The 21676-nt window shown below is 38.6% G+C and overlaps 2 protein-coding genes across 6 annotated transcripts in view; one reads left to right on the forward strand and one right to left on the reverse strand.

The window, feature by feature from the left end:
- mctp1a (multiple C2 domains, transmembrane 1a) overlaps positions 1-21676 on the forward strand; it is a 137526-nt gene that overhangs the window by 1671 nt on the left and 114179 nt on the right. The gene's annotated exons all lie outside the window — the stretch shown is intronic.
- LOC139623957 (uncharacterized) lies at positions 13398-15689 on the reverse strand. Its single transcript, XM_071482641.1, has 3 exons — positions 15558-15689; positions 14784-14852; positions 13398-14549 (listed from the first exon to the last, which is right to left on the reverse strand). The coding sequence occupies exons 2-3, from the start codon at positions 14828-14830 to the stop codon at positions 13547-13549; spliced, it is 1050 nt and encodes a 349-aa protein (XP_071338742.1). The 5' UTR covers positions 14831-14852; positions 15558-15689; the 3' UTR covers positions 13398-13546.

Consider the following 21676-nt stretch of genomic DNA (forward strand, 5'->3'; position numbering starts at 1 on the left):
GTTGGTGCCAAACATCTCCTGTCCATTAAATCTCTAGAAGTGCAGTGCACTAAGCTGAAGAAGTAAAAGAAAGCAAGTATAAATGATTTCATTGAAATTGATCTTGCAGATTCATCATAGCACTTTGTCTACCAGGTCAGTTACATAATACAAAGAGATCTCACTCTGCCAAATAAAGTTCTAGCATTCAGTGTGAGCCATTGGTTACCTCCTGTTGTTGCCATGTTTATCCAAGTATCTGTAGTTCATTTGTTGGATTTTCCACATATGCAAAGAACAGAGCAGCGGTAAACCCCACTTACAGTGACAGCATCATCCTCTGGGGTTACAGTGAGAGTCATTTGTTGTTAGCTTGACTGCATGCGTGTATAATCACAGATGTAAGATATACAGTATGATCTAAATCTATTATAAAATGAGGTCAGAGGAGGAAGAAATGAGAAAAAAGAGGAGGAGATGACAGATAATGAGAAGAAATATGTGTGATAAAGAGAGATCAGACAGAGTTAGAGAAAATGAAAGGTGATGAAGTGATGACATGAGATTAAATGAGTTAAGACAAAAGATGATGTGAAGTGATAAAAGAAAATTAAGAGGAACTGGAAAAAGTGAAGAGAGATGAGAACAGACGAGATCGGATTATACATGTTTTTAGTAATAATCAATAACAATCAAGTATAATGATAATTCTAATCTAGCTAAAATGCCTATGTTTGTGCATTTTTGTGAATGTACTTTTTGCATATATTTTCATGTGCATATTGGTGAATCACTTATGTGCTGCCTAAACACTTTCCTGGCCCAACAAGGATCGGAACTCAAGTCAGACATATTTACAGTCATCCACAAACCCAGCATTAGGTGAGTGTCTACAACTTCTCATTACTAAAATGAAAGCATAAAGCCCAAAGCCACAATTTCATATATTAAATAAGAATATATGGAACACAACAACCGCCACATTGGAAAATGAGTGATGGAGGGGATTAATGCCAAGTCATTTCATTATTGACTCAGTGGAGTAAAACATAAGCATGTTTAACTTTTGCATCTTGCAATGCAGGGCATTTGGTGTGTGTGTGTGTGTGTGTGTGTGTGTGTGTGTGTGTGTGTGTGTGTGTGTGTGTGTGTATTTCTATACGTCTGTGAAGGCTACAGTAAAACATGGGAAACAGACTGGAAAAAACACCGGCTGAAATAAAAAATGGTTAGAGTCATCTTCCTGGTCATCAATTTCCCAGCACTGCTGGTGGTGTTTCTAACCCCTTTGCACGCTCCCTATTTCACTTGTCTCAATGACTTATGAATATTGAAGCATTACACAGAGAGCTTATTATATCTTTTTTATAAGTCAGTTGTTTGCATGGTTACTGTATTTATTGTGTCCTTTCCAATTCTGTCTCTTTAATTGTAAATTTAACATTTTATAGGGTTTATCCCCTCTTAGCCTCTTTGTCTATTTCTAGGCCAATAAGTTTCAATGGATCTACGAAGGTTTCAAAAAGTTTTTCATACGTGTGATTGTTCTGAAGCAAAGTGGCCCATTATCACCAAATTCAAGTCTGTTTTCACCTCTCTTACCTTTCCTAAATGTATAGTATGCCTATGTATAGTAACTATATCATAATGATGAAACAGATTGTACCCAGTGATCGTGCCAGTTGAGCTGAACATTCTCGATTTCACACTCCTATGTCCTTCTCTGGGGTTGTTAGCTCTCTAACCTCCAGTCTTTAGCAGAGCTGCCCTTCTATCATTACCCGATTGACCTTCTAGAAGCTCAGTGTCATGTTGAACATTATTTTAAAATCCTGTAATATTGGCAGGGGGTATAGGCATATTTTTGAACTTAACTCTGCCGAGATCTTGCAAAACCAAAGAATTGCAAATGTATGTACTGAATTACAGTGTGTTAATAAATAGCCTATGCATTCATAGGCTCTAGAACCTCATGTAAACTGGGTGGGGAAGCAATTTAAATTACTGGTGAATAACTTTTTTTTTTCCAAAGAAATTATTTTGTGCTGCTTCAAGATTTCTTTCTCTGTGGCCTGGGTTTGAGACAACTGGAGCTGTACTCAGATTTATTTCTTGCCAGTCAGCCGACCATGTTTGGCATGATACCGGTTTCTACTCCTCATTCTGATTCCCTCCAACTGTTTTTCCTGCTGTTGCAAATTAAATTAATTTTGTGCCATTAACATGTTACCTTATAAGCCTATAAAGAAATTTATGCTTGGTTTTACCCTAAATCAATCAGTTTGTTAGCAGCTGCACACTGCACAATCTAAAATAATGTTTTTTCAAGTTAAGTGGATAGCTGCAAGTCAAAGGGTAATTAAGCTTAGTATTACTAGTACTACTTGACTTCTGTATCTTTGAAACATTATTCGGTGTTCAAAAGTCTGAAATCTCTCATATTTTAATGTAAATAATCAGAAAAAAGGATTCAGACATATTTTAAAACACACTAAGGTAGAAATATTTACAATTTTGCAATTTTTCCAGGTCAGCAATCAAATTTCATCAAGTTTGGGATAGTGGCCAACTTAATTCATTTGTACAACAGATCAGATTTCCTTGAGTAGTATCCTTTCCATTAAAGCATGTGTTCAGATAACACTCAGGTTGATTTGATCCACTCATCAGAGGCTGGTTCATATGCCTCAACTTGCAGCCGCTGTTCACCTGCTATAAATAAGGCTGTGCTTCAAGTTTCCAGCAGATCATTACTTGCTAAGTCACATTGTTATGGTGTGAAAAAATTGCATCAGAACTAAGTGAAAGTGTAAGAAGTCAAAGAAGTGTTAGAAGTCAAATCATGGCTACAGTAAAGGTTTCTCGGGGGCAATGCATGTAACTGTAAAATGCAGAAACTGGATTAGTTGGAGACAGACAGACATCAGACAGACCAAAAGTACACATTATCAGAAGGTCAATATATCAAGCTTAGTTCCCTGACAGATAGAAAAGCAACTTCATCACAGATACGGAATTTGCTAAATAAAGAATGCAAGGCTCATATCAGCAAAAGCACTGTCAAAAGAAGGCAGGATGAGTAGCATTTTCTAAACAATTTCTCAGGAGGAGAAACAAGGCCACATGCTTGGGATGGGCTATGAAATATGAGCATTTCACAGTGGATAACTGGAGAAAAGTCCTTTTGAATGATGAATCTAAATTTGTGATTTACGGCAGTAACGGAAAGATATATGTAACAAGATGAAAATGAGAGAGAATGACATTGCAGTGAATCAAGCCAACAGTGAAACATGATGGTGGGAATATTCAGGTCTGGGGGTGTCTTGCCTACTCTGGAGTTTGACACCTGTACTGAATTGACCAGGGAGAAGTAGCACTCCATTCTTCATTCCTCCATTCTTCATTCCTTCATTCTTCCTTCTGGTTTGCATCTTTGCGGGGAAGGATTCATACTGCAACAGGATAATGTCCCCAAACACTCCTCAAAGCTTTGCAAGAAGTACTTGAAGACCAAGGAGTCCTGGTTGTCATTGACTTCCCTCCAATGTCACCTGACCTCAACCTCACTGAACATTTATGGTGCACTTGAAGAGTGAGAGGGCCTGCTGGGATAACATGGGCAATCAGATTTTGCACAGACTTGTGGAGTCCAGTGCATGCTGTCATTGCAGCAAAAGGGACACATACCAAATGCGAAGATATTGTGAAATTCATAACATTTTTCACTTAAATTGTTAAGCTGCTATTATCATTTATAATGAAAATTAAAAGTATTAAATTTGAACCAAATGCAAAATAGAAGTATCTTGATTAATAGTCTCAAACTTTTTGATCCTATAAAAAAAACAAAACAAACAAACAAGAAAAACAAACTGAAGGTCAGATTTTGTCCACATCAGGAAGTAGACAGAAGTACACACCAATGAATGAATTACAATGAATTAGCTTAATTAGCTAAAGGCAAAAATATAACATTAGAAAATGTTTTTCTCGTGATTTAGTCCACACTCCGCCAGTACTCAGGTTAGACACTTGAAGAAAAAAACAAAAACAAAAAAACAGCGGAGTTCAAAGGTTAACGGAGCTAACACTTTCGCGGCTAACTGTTAGCATGTAGCGGGTCCAGCTCCCCTCCCGCTGGCTGGTTCGGCTGCTAACACCAGTCTGGACTGTTTGGGACAAACAAACCAGCCCAAATCCACCCACGACGTTACACAGCCCGTTCACACTAAGAGTAAGCATAGGTTATAAGGAGAGACACGGGATAGCAAGGAGTTCACTGCATGTTTTCCGACATTACTTTTTTTTAGCTCACTGCGTGGGCATGGGCCACCCACCCCAGCATTTACTGCATTTGATTTAAACATGGCCTGGCTTTCGGTGCCTTGCCATGTGTGTTAAAATCGGTTTCCAGCTTATGGACATGTTCATCGCAAAACATCAACGAGCCATGTTTCCCACGGCGTGAAGGCCAGGTTAGAGCAGCTGCCTCTCTGCAAGTGCTGTATGGCCCAACAGATATCATTAAATGGTGAGTAAAGCTTTGGGATTATTTTCACGACTACCATGCTTCTTCCGTACAGTCACTCCAGTCGACTTGCTTTCATGTGTTTTGTTACTCGAAGTGTCGCTGTCCATGGTATTGAATGGCGGGTGTGAATCGTTGTCAGTGTCCTGTTGCAGCATCCAGGCCAAGAGGAGCAGGCCACTGAAAAGACATCAGTGGGATCAACCTGATACAGAACAAGTGGCCATCTCTCCTTATCATCTCCAGTCGGTTTAACTACAGCAGTGAACCAAATCGACTTATTTCTTAGTTTGTACTACTTTTCCCATGAATATGCAGTTTGTTTTAGTATGCACAACGTGCAGCATAGTTCCACATCTCTTGCAATTAAAAAAAAGAAATATTTCATTTAAGCAAAACTGGCTATTTGAGAAAAACAAATCTCAGTACTCTGCTTCCAGTTCTCGGTCATGCCTTCCTCCTCCCGCCTTCTGCTCAGCTCATATGGAGTACTGTAAAATATTTAACACATATGAACCAGGGAAGTAGGTTTTTGTGTCACAGAGACTATACACTCACAGCCTAATGCTAAATATAACCGATGTAAAAGATGCGTGGTGGGTATTTCCAACCATGTAACCGTCTCATGGACTAGGTGAATGGTTATGTTTGGAGACAATACATCTGTTTTTGATTAACATGGCCTGGACAAGTGCTTCATCCTTTTAAAACCACTGAGTTAGGATATGGCTTTTAAAGTTTTTCATACTGCAGTATCTAGATAAATATTCCTTCATACATTTAGTCATTGCAAAATCATGATTTGTGTTACGTATCCAATTCCTCATTTAAATAGTTTTGTCAAGGTTTAGTGTAAAAAAGTGAGTCATGTCATCTTTCTAAACCACACCTCTTAGCTTACAGATTGCTTGTAGCTGCTGTAGCTTCATTGATTTTCAGCTGATTCTTTTCTGACTAAAATCTGATAATCTTGTCACCTGGGTTTGTTAAACTAGCATGGCCTGACATGTGGTCCAGTTGTTTGAACAGTTTACTTTTACTGACAGGATATCAGAGCAATGAACGATAGCTCACAGATCTCAGTACATATTGCACTTCAGATACAGTCATTTTGGGATGATGATTTCCTGTCCTTTTGATAATGCAGTTAAATGTTAAACTGTTAACTGAGGCCTGTTTGGATGTCCTGCAGGAAAAGGAAATCTTATTTTTGAATGTTGTCTGAGCTGTGTTGTGAGAGCAACATCATGGCCATTTGGGAACAGCCTGTGGCCTCGTTCTGGAAGTGTCCGAATGACAGCCTAAATTAGGATTCATTACAGCCCGGGAGGAGGGGGCATCAGTTGCAACAGATACTGACAGGCACATGATTGATGCTGACCTCAAAGGTGTCTGGGCACCGAGAACTAGTGGAAAAAAATTCACACTGGCGAAAGTATGATTGACGCCATTTGGTGTTGTTGAAGGATTTTAGCTCTCACTTTGTTATTAACTGTCTTGAACTGCCTGGCGTCTGCTTCACACTCATCGGAGCGTGCCTGTTTCTCTGCCACTGACATCTGTGAAAAACCTGTGATGGACAATTCGAGTGGTGGGCAGCAATTTTAAATTAAATTTTTAGTTTAAGGAGGTGGTTGATGGCTCAGTCATTTCCATTTCCATTGTTTACTGAAGGCATGGAGGCTAATTATGCTCAATCCCTTTTACACAGCTTTGTCTGTGCTCACAAGGGCTGTTAGCATTTGACATGCAACTTAGCTCTACTGAAAACTTAAAGTGCCCATATGAATATGAGTATTTTGTATAAGCCACTGTAATGATCAACCCTGATAGAACAGTGTCTCCTCGCTTTCTGCTTATCATAGCTCAAAAAAAGACTGAAGATCATTTCATCTCTTTTTGTGCCTCTGGACATTTTCATGTCTTATCAGATTCTTTTCATGTTTTCCTTCTTTTTTTTTTTTTTTTTAAAGATGTTCTATCCTAATTGTTCATTCACATTACTGGAGGAACTTGAGTAATTCTTGAAGCAAATGATCTGCATCAGCTCATTGTTTGTTTCAGCTTTGGAACTGTTATAACTAATGAGCTAATTCTTAGACACTTATCAAGAAGACATTGTGTGACCACAAGAGCTGAACGTGGAGCAAAAAGAAGAAAGAGGTGGTTAAACAACCAGAAACTTTCAAAACTTTAGGAGCATTTTGATTTGAAAGCTGTTGTGCTTCTGCATTAGCAACTGCTTATTAAAAACTTAATTAGGTCATTTAATGCTACTGAGAACATGATCAAATTCAACTAGTAATTCAACTATAACCAATGATTAAAAAAAAAAAAAAATCTTCTAATGCCGCTAATGCAAATGCCTATCTTGAACAAAAAGTTCAAGACTAATTTCACTATCAGCTATGTCTTTCAGCACCAGATTCAACAGCTAGTTTAACTTTCACTTGATCAAAAGATATTGTTTACTTTCATTTGATTATGCTCTTCTCTGCTTGTCAGTTCAGTACACGTTTGAAGTGTTCCTGCAGCAAAGTCACAAATCATGTGTTTTTGTTAGTCCTTGCCCTAAAGTCCCCAAAAAAAGCTCACCTTTTTCCTTCCTTCCATCACTCCTCAGTATGTCCTTGAAGGATAACCTTACAGGCTTTGTCTCCCTGATCTATCTCACATCTCTCCTCTGCTGATCCCAGCCTCAGTCTCTCAGATAACGACACTGCTCCTGAACAAGAGCTTTCTGAGGACAAATCCAAAGCATATCCTAGCCTGTCAGAAGAACAGTCTGTGTACTGCAAGATGGGAGCTCTGCTCTATGACATTGTGTTACCCTCTAGTGTTGTTCTAGCCTGTCTCAGCCAGTCCCATTGCACAGTCTCATACACACACACACACACACACACATCAAAGCACATAAGCATGCAACTATGGTATACACAGGCATGCACATCCATACACTGAAACAGTCTGAGGCCTGGGTGTTATTGTAAACAAGATAAACTATGAGAGTGTCGGCTGCTAAATGACCCAGGAATGCCAACATACCTTGCTGAATGGCAGCTTTCCACAGAAAGAGAAAAAGTTAATGACAAGAAAGTAATTGAAAAGAAAATGTGGCTCTGCTATCGCTCTCAGAACAAGCGTCCTCCTCCTCCTCTCTTAATACAGCAACATGCAATGATCAACCACACAACAATACACATTAACAAAGGCCAAAATCAGTGGCAGACGTGATTGTCAGTTAGCGTAATGAGAGAGCAGAAAGAGATGGGTCAGCCTTTAAATCAATAGATGGAGCCAGGGAATTAGCCTTCTAACTCTAAATGCTGCCCTCCCACATAGATTAATCATCACTAAGTTGAGGCAGAACAAAACGGTGGCTCAGCGTAGGAAGGCTATGTGTATGCATGTGTAGGGAGGGTCAAATTACAGATGACACCCTTTTTATATACAGCCTATGATGATATCCAATAATAGCCCTCTATGTGCTATTTGTTGAATATCAGGAAGCAGATAAATGTTGAGTGACGGTGTAATTTTCTTGTTGAAGAGTTCAAACAGAGACACTGAAAATGTAACAGTGGAGCAACTGAGCTATAACAGCTTTTATAAGTGGGTTGGGTGCACAAGATGAAAGTAAGGACAGACCCAGGCAGACAGAGGCAGACAGACAAGAATAAAATGGCACAGGTGGGCTGGGTCATGCTTTCAGGACAAAACAACACATGGTGACCAAAGGCTGCGGGATGTTTTCCCTACTCCTCATGCTAATCAAACATGGATCATTTGCAACTCAATGTAGACCCCACATCCTCAGTGGTGAGTGAAAATTGAATATTTGCAAATTAGCTTCCCTGTAGCATATGAAGATGTCCCAATAGTCACTGGGTCATAAGTGTTGCTGGAGCCCATTAAGATCAATATGGGAGCTTGGCTGGGAGCGAGAAGTACTGCATATTAAGTGGACATGTGGGCCTCTCATCCTTGCTCTAAGTGTGTTTCTAATGTTTCATGTAATTCAATATAAATACCCATGTTGTTAAATTTGAATGTGGTCCATTGTACTGAAAAACCCACGAAAGAAATTTAAATATGCTGATTTGCCAATTGTTACCCAGGTAACACACTTGAGTGTTAGCATATTAGCATATTTAATACACGTATACAGAACTCAAAATGTCCTGACAATGATACTGTTCTGTATTGTTTCCAGAAATGTGGTATGCCAAGTTTTGTGCTGATAAATGGAAGATAAAAAGGGACGTGATGACTGATGTGACCTTGGTTCTGTTTCCATGATTGATGCTGTCAGAATTGCTGCATTATTTTTGCCACTGAGCTATTTTTTGATGACTTTGTATTTTACGTTGATGACGTTATTTGGCAGAATAGCATCAGGATGTAAACTACTTTCACTATAACTCAATTTGTAAACATAACAAGGGCTGAACAATTAATCAAAATAATATTGAAATTGCAACATGGCCAAGTGGAATATCCAAATCACAGGGGCTGCAGTTTTTGTGATAATGGTAAAATGTGTTGCACAATTCTTCATTTATGGTATATCATAATTGAAGCATTTTGGTGTGACAGAGGTGCTGCAGCCTATAAATCATTGTTTATAGGTTTTGTTGGAAAAAGCCCAACAAAAGTCATATAATCATTTTTATAGTTTTTTCAGTGAAAATGAAACATGGCTCATATCACAGTTGCAATATCAGCCAAAATAATTGCAATGTGTGTTTTTTTTTGTTCAGCCCTACATAGAACTCATGTGAAAATGGAACCAAGGCAGCTGAGTATTTTTATAGGCCTTAATGTTCCTGAAACACATTCAAACTAATCAAGCCAAAATGCTTCAATATTTTAATGAAATATAATTCTTGTGCTCCAGGGTAGCACATCAGAATTTTCCATTTTGACAAGCGTTTAGTGAATCTGAGGCTTTTGAACTCAAGGGAACAACTTTATAGGGTTTCCTGGGAAGTCAATGTAATCATCTGAAAAGCCACAGTATTGATCAAGAGACAGAGACAGAACAGCAAAGATGGAGATGAAAGGGAGCAGTAGATACTGAGGTAGAGTATGAGTTAGGGAGTTATTTGCAAGGGAGAGCCATGTATTTAAACGCCCACCTCACATGTTTTCCATTGGACTTCTTTTCTGTGGTGTTTGCCCAGTGTTCAGTGAATTTGGTAGTTCTAGAAAAGAGTGGACCTGAGGTGCTATAGGACTGATTTAGAGTCAAACTTGTCTGCCAATTTTCACTGCAGTTTCATTTGCTGTGAAAAACTGGCCAGTAGAAACGTACCATTGCAAATGCATATCCTAGGATCTGGCTATACCAATTTGTAGGATTTTTTTAAACATGAATTTACTTTTCGGTGTGAGATGACAAGTATCAAATTAGATAAAAATATCTTAAGAGTTTGGTCCTTGTGTGTTTTTTTTAAATGCATGATTATTATTATTATTTTTTTTACTTTTTAATCTCTCAGTTTTGTAATTCCCTTAAGTTAAAGTTAAATCAAGATATGGGGGGACTGAGGTTAGACTTGTGTGTCCAGCTAGCCTTTTTTGTAAGCATTTGTGTCTCTGGGTATTTTGTTTTAAATGTATGCTTAAATCCAGTACTAGATTAATTAAATTTGGTAAATATGCTAGAACAGGCCATGACAACATCACTATAGGATATAAACAACCAGAGTTGGTGGACTTTAACCCTGTCGAAGCCTATTCAGTTTTTCTATTATTATTGAACTAAAACATTTAGATTAACCATAGCAGATAAGACAGTGTGGCAGATTCACTTGAAAGCTGATGAAAGAGATTCAGGCTAACTCAGCTCAAACCGCTATTGGATTATTTTCTTATTGACTAGCCATCTCAACATGGAGCAGACAGACAGCCTGCAGACATGCCTGCAGCTCCAGTCCTGAAACACTGGTGTGGAAGGATGCACCTCATCATGGCTCAGCAGAGCTAGATACAGAGAGTTTTTCACATGAAGGCCTGGTTGGTTAATTTAAAGCATCAGGCATGTCACACATTATGAGAATGACAGTGGTGACGGTGGAAGCACACTGATCTGTGCAGTTCATGTTCAATGACACCATCTTACCTGATTGATAATGTTAGATATAATGTGAGAGATGTTATGACATGTTTTTTTTTTTTCTTTGTTATTCGTTCATCACAAAGCTTAAAAAGAGAGGGTGTTGGTGTGTGTGGTGCAGGTCACTTCGGGCTCAGTGCCCAACTTGGCCCTTTGAAAGACATTTGCCCTTGGTCTTTGTGGGAAGTTTTAAAGGAAATAAAAAAAGAGGATATGGGAAATACTACAGGAATAGCAGATCATCTGACAAGCGTTTTAAAAACTTTTAAAAAATGTGTAGTTAATGAGATCAAGTTCTTACACATAAACTGGTGCTTCAGCGAGAGAAGAGTAGTGTGTTTTGTAGCTTAAAAAAATCTTTTTACTCACGGTCATGGCTTAGAGTTGACCTTTACAGTTTGTTATGATATGAAATTTGGAAATAAACTCAAATACTCACATATGCTGCCATACATTTTTTAACTGCAAATGCACTTGTATGGATAAACGAAGTCAACCAACTCAGACAAAGCCATGGCACACCTTTACATATGGCAGTTTATGTTTATTGTTAGATAAATTACAACTTACTGTCTCAGTTCAGTTGTTTTGAGTCATAGTTGTCATTCATTCCTTGAGAGCATCAGTCTTCATCAGTTCATAAATGTTGTTTCAGTGGATGTCTCTGCGAAGCTGTCATTTTCTCTGGGGGTATGGTTTTGTTCAAGGCTCTCACTGAGAGCAACATCATTTTGGCACCTTAATCATCACGAGCAAAGTGTTAACCACAGCAGAGAAAATAACAGACACCAACATCATTCCAGTATTTTACATTCTGGGATGCTGTCTCTGCATGCTGACAGGAGATCAGCTAATGGTAAGCTCAGCTTGTTAGTACAGGAACTGACAACATGAAATCAGTGTCTATCACACTTAAGAGAGAGAAATCATGGTTTGTATCAATGTGAACTTCACTGGCACTGCTGGCACTGACGCTGAATTTGGCAAGCGCTTGGAAGGGACTTAGTGCCACCTACTGGTGCAAAGCTGATGTGGATGTCTGGAGAGAGGAAACTGGCAGGAGATGATTAGAAAGGCTTTTGGCCGGCTAGATGGATGTGATGCGTAGCCTTCCATTAATATCAGACCATGGCCACTTTCTGCACTCTCTGCACTACTTTCTGCACACTCTGCAATTTCTCTCTGTGATTAAAAGGTACTTTTACAATAGCTGTAAAAAAAAGTTATTGTTATTGGACATCATTCATTCATAAATTATAGTCTTTCTAGATAGGTGGTGTTAAGTGATTATAATGAATATGAATGTATGACTGGGCATTTTGGTTGATTTTTTTTTTTAAATGAAATTTGTTTCAAACCTCATCCTAGTATTTTGTTTGTCAAACTAGCTTGCAGTCAAACAAGCTGTAAGGTCAGGAGTTACATAAGTTACACCTTCTGTGGATGTGTGGGTGTGTGCATGTGGGCATGCTAAACTAAAACCTAAATAGCCATTAATGTATTAGCTCTAGTTTTTGTTGTTTAATCTATGTTTAAAAAAAATAAACTAGGCCAGCTTCTTATATTATCTTATATTATCTTATTCTATTTTATTCTCGATTTTTTTTTTTCATCAATGGGTGGTTACAGGCAAGTAAAAAAAGAAGTAAAACAACAATACACCTTATCTCTCATGTACATTTAAATATAACAAGTTTTGTCATTTTTGATATTCAACACAAAGAGAGATGCAGTGAGAAAGGTGCACAATCCACAGGCTATTGCAGGTTTGTTTTTTTTTCAACTCCCCAATGCATATGAGTGTGTGTGTGTGTGTGTTCATACATGCAAATTGTATTTGTGTATAGAGCTGCTGGTTATACAGAAGGATTTGTGTATGATTGCTGAAAGAAGTGAGTGATCATTCACACCAGAGTCCAGTCTCAGTGTGGTGCGGGGCCTAATCCCATATCTTGGACTGTGTCCTGAGTACTACAACAGCCAGGCTTCAGCTTCACTGCTACATTTTCTCTCCACTATAAAGAGCCAGCGTCATTATTAACTATTCTACTGCTGCTTCTTTTTGTCCTTAGAGCTCTTCATCTGAGGAAGTCATTCGAATTAGCACCTGTTTTTTAATTAATTGATGGAAGTTACATCAGTTTAAATAATTTTAGTTGTTTTCACTGGGCATTAATGTGTCACTAAATATTCTTGAATCAAGGGATATTTTCTTATTAAAGGAATCTGAATTATACATTTGCATTTTAGATTGATTTAAACCTGTAAGTCTGAAACCTCGGGCAAGATTCTTTGCTTGTTTAATCGCCTGTGTAACGCTTATAAGTTTGTTTTTCAATATATAACATGAATAATAGAAATGTAATTTACAATTACAATTTAGAATAAAATTTTGTAATATATACATATATATATTTATTTATATATTTATTTATCTATTTTAATATGAAACATCAAAATGATAAGCATTACAGATTAACATAGTCTTAAATTTTGATGAAGCTGGGATACTTTTCCCTGAGAGATGAAAGTTAATATAGAGATGGAAACATCTGATCTGTATCTCTGCCATACATGTTTTAGCAACAGAGCTGTTCCTGCTTGTGAGCTGTTGACCATATCTCACAACTTAAGATTTCTTTTTGAAGAACATAAGACCTTACCTGTACCAAGTGTTTTTAATGTGGGAATAGGATGTGGATAGGAGGTATCCTGGGAAAAAGCACTTTTTGCTGCATAGCACCAACACACTGCAAAGAGGGAAAGATGACCTTTTTGGCAATTTATTACAGCTGGAGATTGCAAGTACTGGGTGTACAATGTTTTGTTTACTGATAAATACACTGACAGTAATATTCAGATGCTTTATAAAGCATGGCAAAAAGAGAAATAAAAATGATTTTGTTGAGCTGAGTTAATCAGTCCTCATCAGCTAATCTCTCCCACTTATGAGATTTAAAAGGATTTTTAAGGTCGCTGAAATATGTCTTAATTTTCATCATGGTGTCTCTTCCTTGTACTTCTTGTTTAGTTTGTTTCTTTGATTCAGGAGGTGCTGCAACTCCCTGTTTTTCAGTCCTCTGTTGGTCAACTGGTGGCTTTACTTTCTTATCGTTTCCTCTCATTTCCTGTTTGTCCAGCCATTCTTTCCACTGTCTCTCCATCAGCAAAACCTCCTCCTCTTTTGTTGTATCCACTTGGACCTCACATCTTAGTTCCTGGGTCATGAAGCTGGGGTCTCCGTGAAAGGGATTCCTTGAGCTTTCTTCCTCCTCGGAGTCTTTCTTCAACTGGCTGGTGTTAGCGACAGTCGAGACATCTGATGAATTCCCTTGGCTTTCCTTTTGCTCAAATTTAACTCTTTGTGGACTGGTGTCACCGTCACTGGAGTCACTGCTGATTTCACCATCACAGAAGACATCTAAGAAAATCTTTAAAGTTTCCTCTAGTGGTCCTGAACTGTTGTCAGCATCATTGGGGACACAGCTGATTTCACCATTAGTGATGATATCTAACAAAATCTTTAAGATTTCCCCCTGCTCACATTTTGGGGGTTTGTAGTTAGTATCAGAGGGTTTTCCAGAAGACTTAAGGCTTGGTGTCTCCAGGTTTAGCAGTTTTGCTTTATCGCCTTCAAACTCCTTAGCTTTCTTCTTGTGTTCCTCCATTTTCCCCAGTGACTTTGATGTCATACTCGGCTTTCGGTCCAGCTTGGTGTAATGTAGGGATTTCTCTCTTGCTTCTTTTGCCACCAGCACTTTCAGCTGCTCGCGAAGCTCAGTCATCTCCTCTCTCAGAGCATCATGCCTGAAAAGGAATTCAGAACGCAGGTCTGCGATTCTCCTCTCTACCTGTTTATTCACCATCCTGTTGATCCAAATGATACAGAGGCCCCTGTTGTTTGCTGCTTGCTGTCTCCTCCTGACCGATCATTAAGACAAAAGTCATTCAATATAAAAACACTGAACTGATGAACTTTCCAGTAATGATACATAACATGTTTACAGTATTCATGCTTGGGAGAAATTGCTTGTATTGTATGCATGATTTGTATTACAATAGGATATATTAAAAAGTAGATAGGAAAACAAAGCCAATCAACTAAAAACCATGTACAGTGATTGCAATAGAAAAAATGTATTGTAAGATTTTTACCTGAAGGAAGAGAAGCTGAGATGTTGCTTTCTACCAGATTTTGCCATGTGGAACTTCCTGTCCCAAGTTCTGTGTGAAAAAACAAATGCTGAGTGATGTGAAAGGTGTGGATTAACTTTTGATAACCAGACACCAACATAGCAGACACAAGTGACTCTAGATAATGACAGTAAAGGGGAATTTTTGGGGGGGCAAAACACCTGTGACAGTGGAATAAGTGGTTGTATAAAATAGTCACACATGTGTACCAGTAAATTTGAGGTCACAGAGAAAAAATGTCTTCCTTTTTTTTCTTCTTTCCCACAAATACAACACAACATTTACACATTTTCAAATTCTTCATTGCAGGTGCACAAATCCTGTTGTACAAATCACAGATTAAGGAAATCATATCAATCACATTTTGCTATAGTTGCTGTAGCAAAAAAACATCTGTCCCAGCTCACTGAACCCCTGTCTCTTTAGATTTTGCCTAGCAACACCACACAACATATTACCCTTTAGCCACTTAATGGACCAAATCATATTTAAAAACTAAAAAGCTAAAAAAAGCTAAAACGTTTGACAGCTACATCCACTTTTTACCAAGTAAAGCTTTTACAGGTGCCCCTCTCTGTGTAGACAGGTTGTAGGTTAGGTCTTAGGTAGACGTCTACCAGCTCAGTTTCCAGTGGGCTCAGGCCTTATTGAATTGCATTATATTTTTTTCACTGAACAATTGAATAATATTAAAAAAATGTTTTCATTAAGTTATAGCATCCAAAATCGACTTACCTCAGTGGAGATATGAACAACTCAAATTTTCTCCTTCTTCTTGTAGTTGTACCAACTATATTTGTGTTTTTTCTTTTGTATATATTTGAAATTCATAGAACTCTGCTTGCCCAGAATTGTGTTGGCAACACGGGCCATTAAAATTCTGATTCATTCTTAGACAAACACAACTTTTTTAACATGTAAGAAAATAGGTATTTATTTAATAATTTATTGAAAATATTCTGAGGCTGTTATATTATTTGCTTGTAAAGTTACTTCATGATGCATGACGTTGTAATATATTATAGTTGTCACCATATTTTTTGACACACTTAAAATGAGAACTTTAAATTACTGGATTAATTTAGTCCCACATAATTAGTGATTTTTACTAGTTTATTATAAAAAAAATTGCAGCCTACAAATACATATTGTACAGTCACCATAGCAATAACAACATGCATGTATAATTGGTATTTTGATTATCTATTTCTGACTGTAATATGATCAGGATTATCTGTAATGGTTGTTCTGTCCCAATTCCCATCAGAGGCCTGCCTGCTGCTCTGTGTAGTACTGGGGTCTCCAACTCCAACAGGTGTCTGCTATTTCGAAGTCATGATTACGACCACGGGTCAGAGTCTCTATAAAAAGGCTCGCCATGTCACAGCATTTCTTTTCATTTCACTTCATTTCATTCTCTGCTGCCTGTCACTTTCATTCTAGCTCTGTTTGTGTGCCTCCTTCTTTTCTGTCTCATTTGTCACTGTCTGTCTTGTCTCCATCTTGATAATTCTCTTCATTCTCCATCTCAAGGACAAATAGCAGAGATGTTGGGGAGTACTGTTACCTTGTAAAATTCTATACTAAGAGGTGTGAGAGGGGTTGTATTCCTGTTCGTCCTGGCAGGCTCTCGGCACGTGCACGTTCATCCACTTGTGTTAATTCAACGGTCTGACATTAGTGCGCTGCACCCTCCATGCTGACCTCTGAAGCTGTGAGCTTAGTCAAGGATTCCCACTCACAATGGTGTGCACATCTGCTGTTGACACACCAGCTGACATACCGGAAACTTTGGGACACACAGACACACATATTGCCCATTAACTCTCTGTCCCTCTCAGTCCTCTGACTGTATTATGTTGCTGTGGGAGACATTGGACTGTTCTCACTCTATTTCATCTATGAACTCCACAGAATCAGGGGTGAGTTTCATATTACTTTGCTATAACTGTGTGTATATAGCATCATCACTATCACTACCTATATCAGTTTTGATCAACAATTTCTTAACAAAATCTGTGAGAAATGATCATCTAACTTTTTGCTGGATCAGTTTTTATCATTTAGTTGAATACAGTCTTTGTTTCAGCACATTTGACAGAAAATCACTGCCCATCACACACCCCAGAGCCCTATTTATGAGCATGAGATTTCTGTGGATGTCATATGTTATTACATGGCTTTACCTTAACGACATGACAGCAGCGACTCACCACAGGCGCAGCACACCCCCACCCAGCTGAGTGATCTTTTTATGTCCTTGGGTGTAAAGTCACTCGCCCTCACGTGTCAGAAATAAACACGTCAATCTATGATGGGTCAGTCCTACACACGACATGCAGCACAACTGGAGCAATTTGTTTGTTTACGTAAGAGATTATATTGTTCATGTAGCAGATACTACGATATACTGTGTTCCGCCCTAGTGTTGACTCACTGCAAAAGGAAAACAGCAGAATCTGTTGTTGTGCGTGTGCATGCTCATGCATATCATCAAGACAGAACTGGCATTTCTTTCTTTTCAGAAAGCTGAACTCAGAAACAACTATTCATATGACATGACAATGCAACCCTGTAGACTGAACAATGTCTGTCAATACCTGAATCACACCATGCAGTGGCAAGACTGTTCAGCATTCATTAGAGATTTCTCTGACTGAAATCTGTGATCATTTACTGTCTGTTGAGAGCGAGGGAGAGAGCGAGACTTAGCTTTTTGTCATTGCTGAACAGTGGAACTGAAGTGTCAGTCATCATCTGGAAACTGGAGATGTTACTTTCCATCAGGCATCTGTTCATCCCTGTATTTCTGTCTCTTCATATTCATGTAAAATCTTTCCTGCTGTTCATATTCATGTATTCTCTTTGCACACCAATGCATCACTAAAATACAGTATTAATTCAAGTAGGAATTATTATGGGCTTCCTCAATGCCAGACCTCTCGATGCCTTGTTGTCGCTGCTGCACATCGCTGGCAGCCCAGTGCACTACATCAAAGGCAGAACCGTTCATGTCACCCCACACTGTGTCTAAGTACTGTACAGTAGACAAACGGGCTGAACATGAGCCTCCTACAATGTCAGCACAGTCCAGTTTTCTCATTAAATGAGGTCAGTTTCATCTTATTTTAATTATTATGTTATTATATTTAGAAACAAAGAATACATGTTTCTGTGACTGTAGCTGTCAGCTCAGCGTTGTGCTCATGGAAGATGACTGAATACACTGTACTCTGTGACAATATTGTATTCACACACTTATGTCCCTGCCTTTGATTATTGTGGTGTACTGTAATTATGTAGTTTTGTGGTAGTAGCTGCTTTAATGCATCCTTGAAAGACGATCCTTGTACAACTTCGTGTTACGGTAGTTCTCGTGTAGAGAAAGTTTATTCAGCTAATTTTTAATGCGAGGTGGGAGCTGAGGTAAGTGTTTTGGATGAAATGAGAAACATCCTCATCATCAAACATTAAGAACCAAGGCCAAGGACAGTTTTCCTAATGAAGGCTCTGAAAAAAACAGGATTTTTTTTCAAATTATTGAAGAATTCACAAGGGTGAGTCTTAAGGGACCAATGAGCTCTCAGTGGTTATATTAGAACCATGTGGTGTTATGAGTGTCCATGTGGGTGTTGTTATAATGAAAGAGGATGAATCACTGGGTGAAACTTGTAAGGACTGCTACTACAATTGCTCAGGTCTGGAGTGTGGGCTTCTTTCCAGGTCTGGAGTGTAGGCTACTGTGATGACACACTGTGTGGGGGAAGAATCCCGGGGTGTTCAAGGAAAAGCCTCTACTATCCTAAAAGTTTTAAAGTAGCTATTGTGACATGTCCTGCATTTCCGGGCCTATATTTGTTTGACAGTGTTTATTTCTTTTTCCCGAATAGCATTTAAATGCAGGTATTTTGGTGTCTGTTGGAAAGATAGATAATGTGATGTCACCCAGGCTATTTCTAGTGCAGCTGCAGCTTTATAGTGGAAAACAATGATCAACGTCAGCCCCACATAATCAAGAGTAAGGGCTTCGTTCTTGGCTCACAGTTTTGCACCATTGTACAACAGGAGATACTGGTTTCTCCAGTGACAGTAGACAAGTACACAATAATAATACCTGCCATTGTGAATTCACATTCTCAAGTTTTCTTTACATGAGAATCTCAATTTCCACTACATAGAAACACACAGTCACCTGCATAATGTAGCCTTGTGTGCTTTGGTCATTTGAATAAATATTTCAACTCTGCTTCTGTGAAGCCATATTACGTTATTACTGCTTTTTATATTACAATGCCCTATTGCCTTAACACTCTTAAGCTTGCTGAATGGATGGGTCTTTACGTAGGTATCCTTTGGACCCATAGTTGACGTCTCTTCTCTAAAGTATATGTACTCAGTTTTGCACTTTTGCCTTTTTAATCAATGAATCAGAATTCCTCCTGCTCACAGTCTGATTACGTGTACTGAAGAGTCAGACTGGAGAGTTTTGTGTCTGTCTTTTGTGCTGTGGTAGTGCTCTGACTAAGCAGAAAATGAATATGAATTCTTAAGTGTAAGAGTAGTTGAGGACATACATTTAGACCAATGTTTTCCATACATAAGATGAGTGTAAGAGAATGTAAACATTATGGGCCCACGTGACGCGTCTATAGCATAACCAGTGGGTCAGTGAGGGAAAGGAAGATTTGCTGTAGAGATAAATTAAAAAAAACTAAACAACTTTTTTCCTGTCAGGAAATCCTTTTTCTTGTGAAATAATTAAAATGTGACATCTTGAGGCTTATTAATTCAATTAAATACTCTGAAAAGGGAAAGGGAACATTTCAGTGATTTATTGTGGTGGTGTATTTGTGCCTGCACCAGAGGGCTTGTGAGCCAGCACTGTAATGTGCTTAGGGGATGTTAGGCAGTAATAACAGACCAGTAGGCTGATCTAGTGGATGGCTAGATAGATCCAGTTATGTCTCTGGCCTCAAATAAAACACATCGTACAGTAAATATAAGGGAATGGCATCTGACCCACACATCAAAGTTTCTGTCCCTGTGGAATATTGCAGCAAGTATAGAGTGTATAATCTTAGCGCATGGATGAGTTCATGCACCAAGCTCAGTCACGAAGCATCTGCAGCGATGTGATAGAAATTAACCAAAGAGAACAGAGCGTGATTCAGAATCCAGCAAGAACAAAGAATTCAGTGATACAATAAATGGATAATTTGCCTTAAACTACCCTTAGGGACAACCTCATTTAGATTTTAGGCCTGTTTTGTGACTCCATATGATGTGGCTCACTGTCACCATCATCATCATTCTGCCAAATCATAGCTAAACTGAACAATGTTATGTTTCAGTGGTCCTTCAAACCAGAGACACATTGATAACCACAAGACAACTGCTTACGTGATGTAAAGTCCGAATTAGCTTTGTTATGATGAGAACATGACCTCTGTTGCCTGTTGCCTCAGCTCCAGTTACAGTGACCTGTGACTCACACAAAGAAAGTTAATACAACAGCAATGAAGTAACTACTTATCACAGTGGAAATTAGTTGAATTTTTACTTAGCCAGTAAAACTATTGCACAAAAAAAAAACACAACTAACGGTAAAAGATGCCATAATAATTGTATATGTATTTGTAAAATCTGAAAAAAAAACTAAAACAACCAGGGAATTAAAAACAGAAAAACAAGCCTATAAAGGCACAACAGGGGGTGACCCAATAGCTGAGTGGTTAGGGCTTCTACCATGTGAGCGCAGATGCTCTTAGCAGGCAAGTCGCCAGTTCGACTCCTGACCGGCCCTACTCTTTCCTGCATGTCATTCCCCCTCTCTCTGCCCCTTTCCTGTCACTCTCTACTGTCCTATCCAATCAAGGCAAAAATTGCAAAAAAAAAAAAACCTTTAAAAGGCACAACAGGCACACTCATGTTTACATACAAATGATGCATTATGAATCTCACTAGTTAAGCACTCGCACACATCATGTTCAGGATAAACCTACTGTATTTCTCTTTGCTCCAGTTCCTGCAGCCTCTGATTTCACTTCAGCTTATGCTTTTCTTGTTACTGACACACACACAGACCTTGAGGGGAGGAGAAAGAAAAATTACACAAAATTGTAGACTAAATTACACCACCACAAGGCAGGATTATGGGGTTGAAATGGGCATCTCTGTTTTGAAATTATGAAAGCTAAATTATGCCATGCCTCTGTGACTCTGTGAGAGTGTTTTTGCTAATTGCTACTTTCATTGAAGTTACACCAGTTAGCTAAAAATTTCCAGGTAAATCCAGGTAAAATTTTCGTTGTGTCTTTATTTATTCATTAAAACTACACACTTAGAGAAGTAGATAAGAAAGATAAAGTAAGCTAAAGAAAAATAGATTTTAGATATGGATTTTGCAAAGGGCAAATGAGGGTGCAACTCCACCAAGATTTTTATTCTGTATGTATAATACTGTATATAGTGTGTGTATATCCACTCTCATGTTACTTGAGGCAATTCAGTTATCTTAATGCCAGATTCCTCCTCTTATGTTCACTAGTTTAGGTGAACATTTACTTTTAGTTTGACTTCACTTTTGTGTTTGAGATGCTGAATTCAAATTGGCAGCCTGGCTGAAAGAGAAGCTGTCCGAGGATAATAACATCTCAAAGGAGAAAGGAGACCACAGGGAGACAAAAGGGTTGGGCACCTGATTGACACAGTCAGGAGAGTAGCAGTGGTAAGTGATGAAGCAAGCAAAGTCAAGGAGTGGTGGAGGAGGAGGAGAGAGAGAGAGAGAGAGAGAGAGAGAGAGAGAGAGAGAGAGAGAGAGAGAGAGAGAGAGAGAGAGAGAGAGAAAAGGACAC

This window comes from Trachinotus anak, unplaced genomic scaffold (assembly GCF_046630095.1).
Source record: "Trachinotus anak isolate AG129_WGS33_773 ecotype Australia unplaced genomic scaffold, CSIRO_AGI_Tana_v1 ptg000008l, whole genome shotgun sequence".
Classification (NCBI taxonomy): domain Eukaryota; kingdom Metazoa; phylum Chordata; class Actinopteri; order Carangiformes; family Carangidae; genus Trachinotus; species Trachinotus anak.

What these genes read in the sequence shown, in the direction of transcription:
- LOC139623957 (XM_071482641.1), bottom strand. Translation starts at nt 14,830, where the DNA reads ATGGCAAAATCTGGTAGAAAGCAACATCTCAGCTTCTCTTCCTTCAG. An exon ending in CTCAGCTTCTCTTCCTTCAG is followed by an intron (nt 14,550 to 14,783) that starts GTAAAAATCTTA and finishes ATGATCGGTCAG; the next exon opens with GAGGAGACAGCAAGCAGCAA.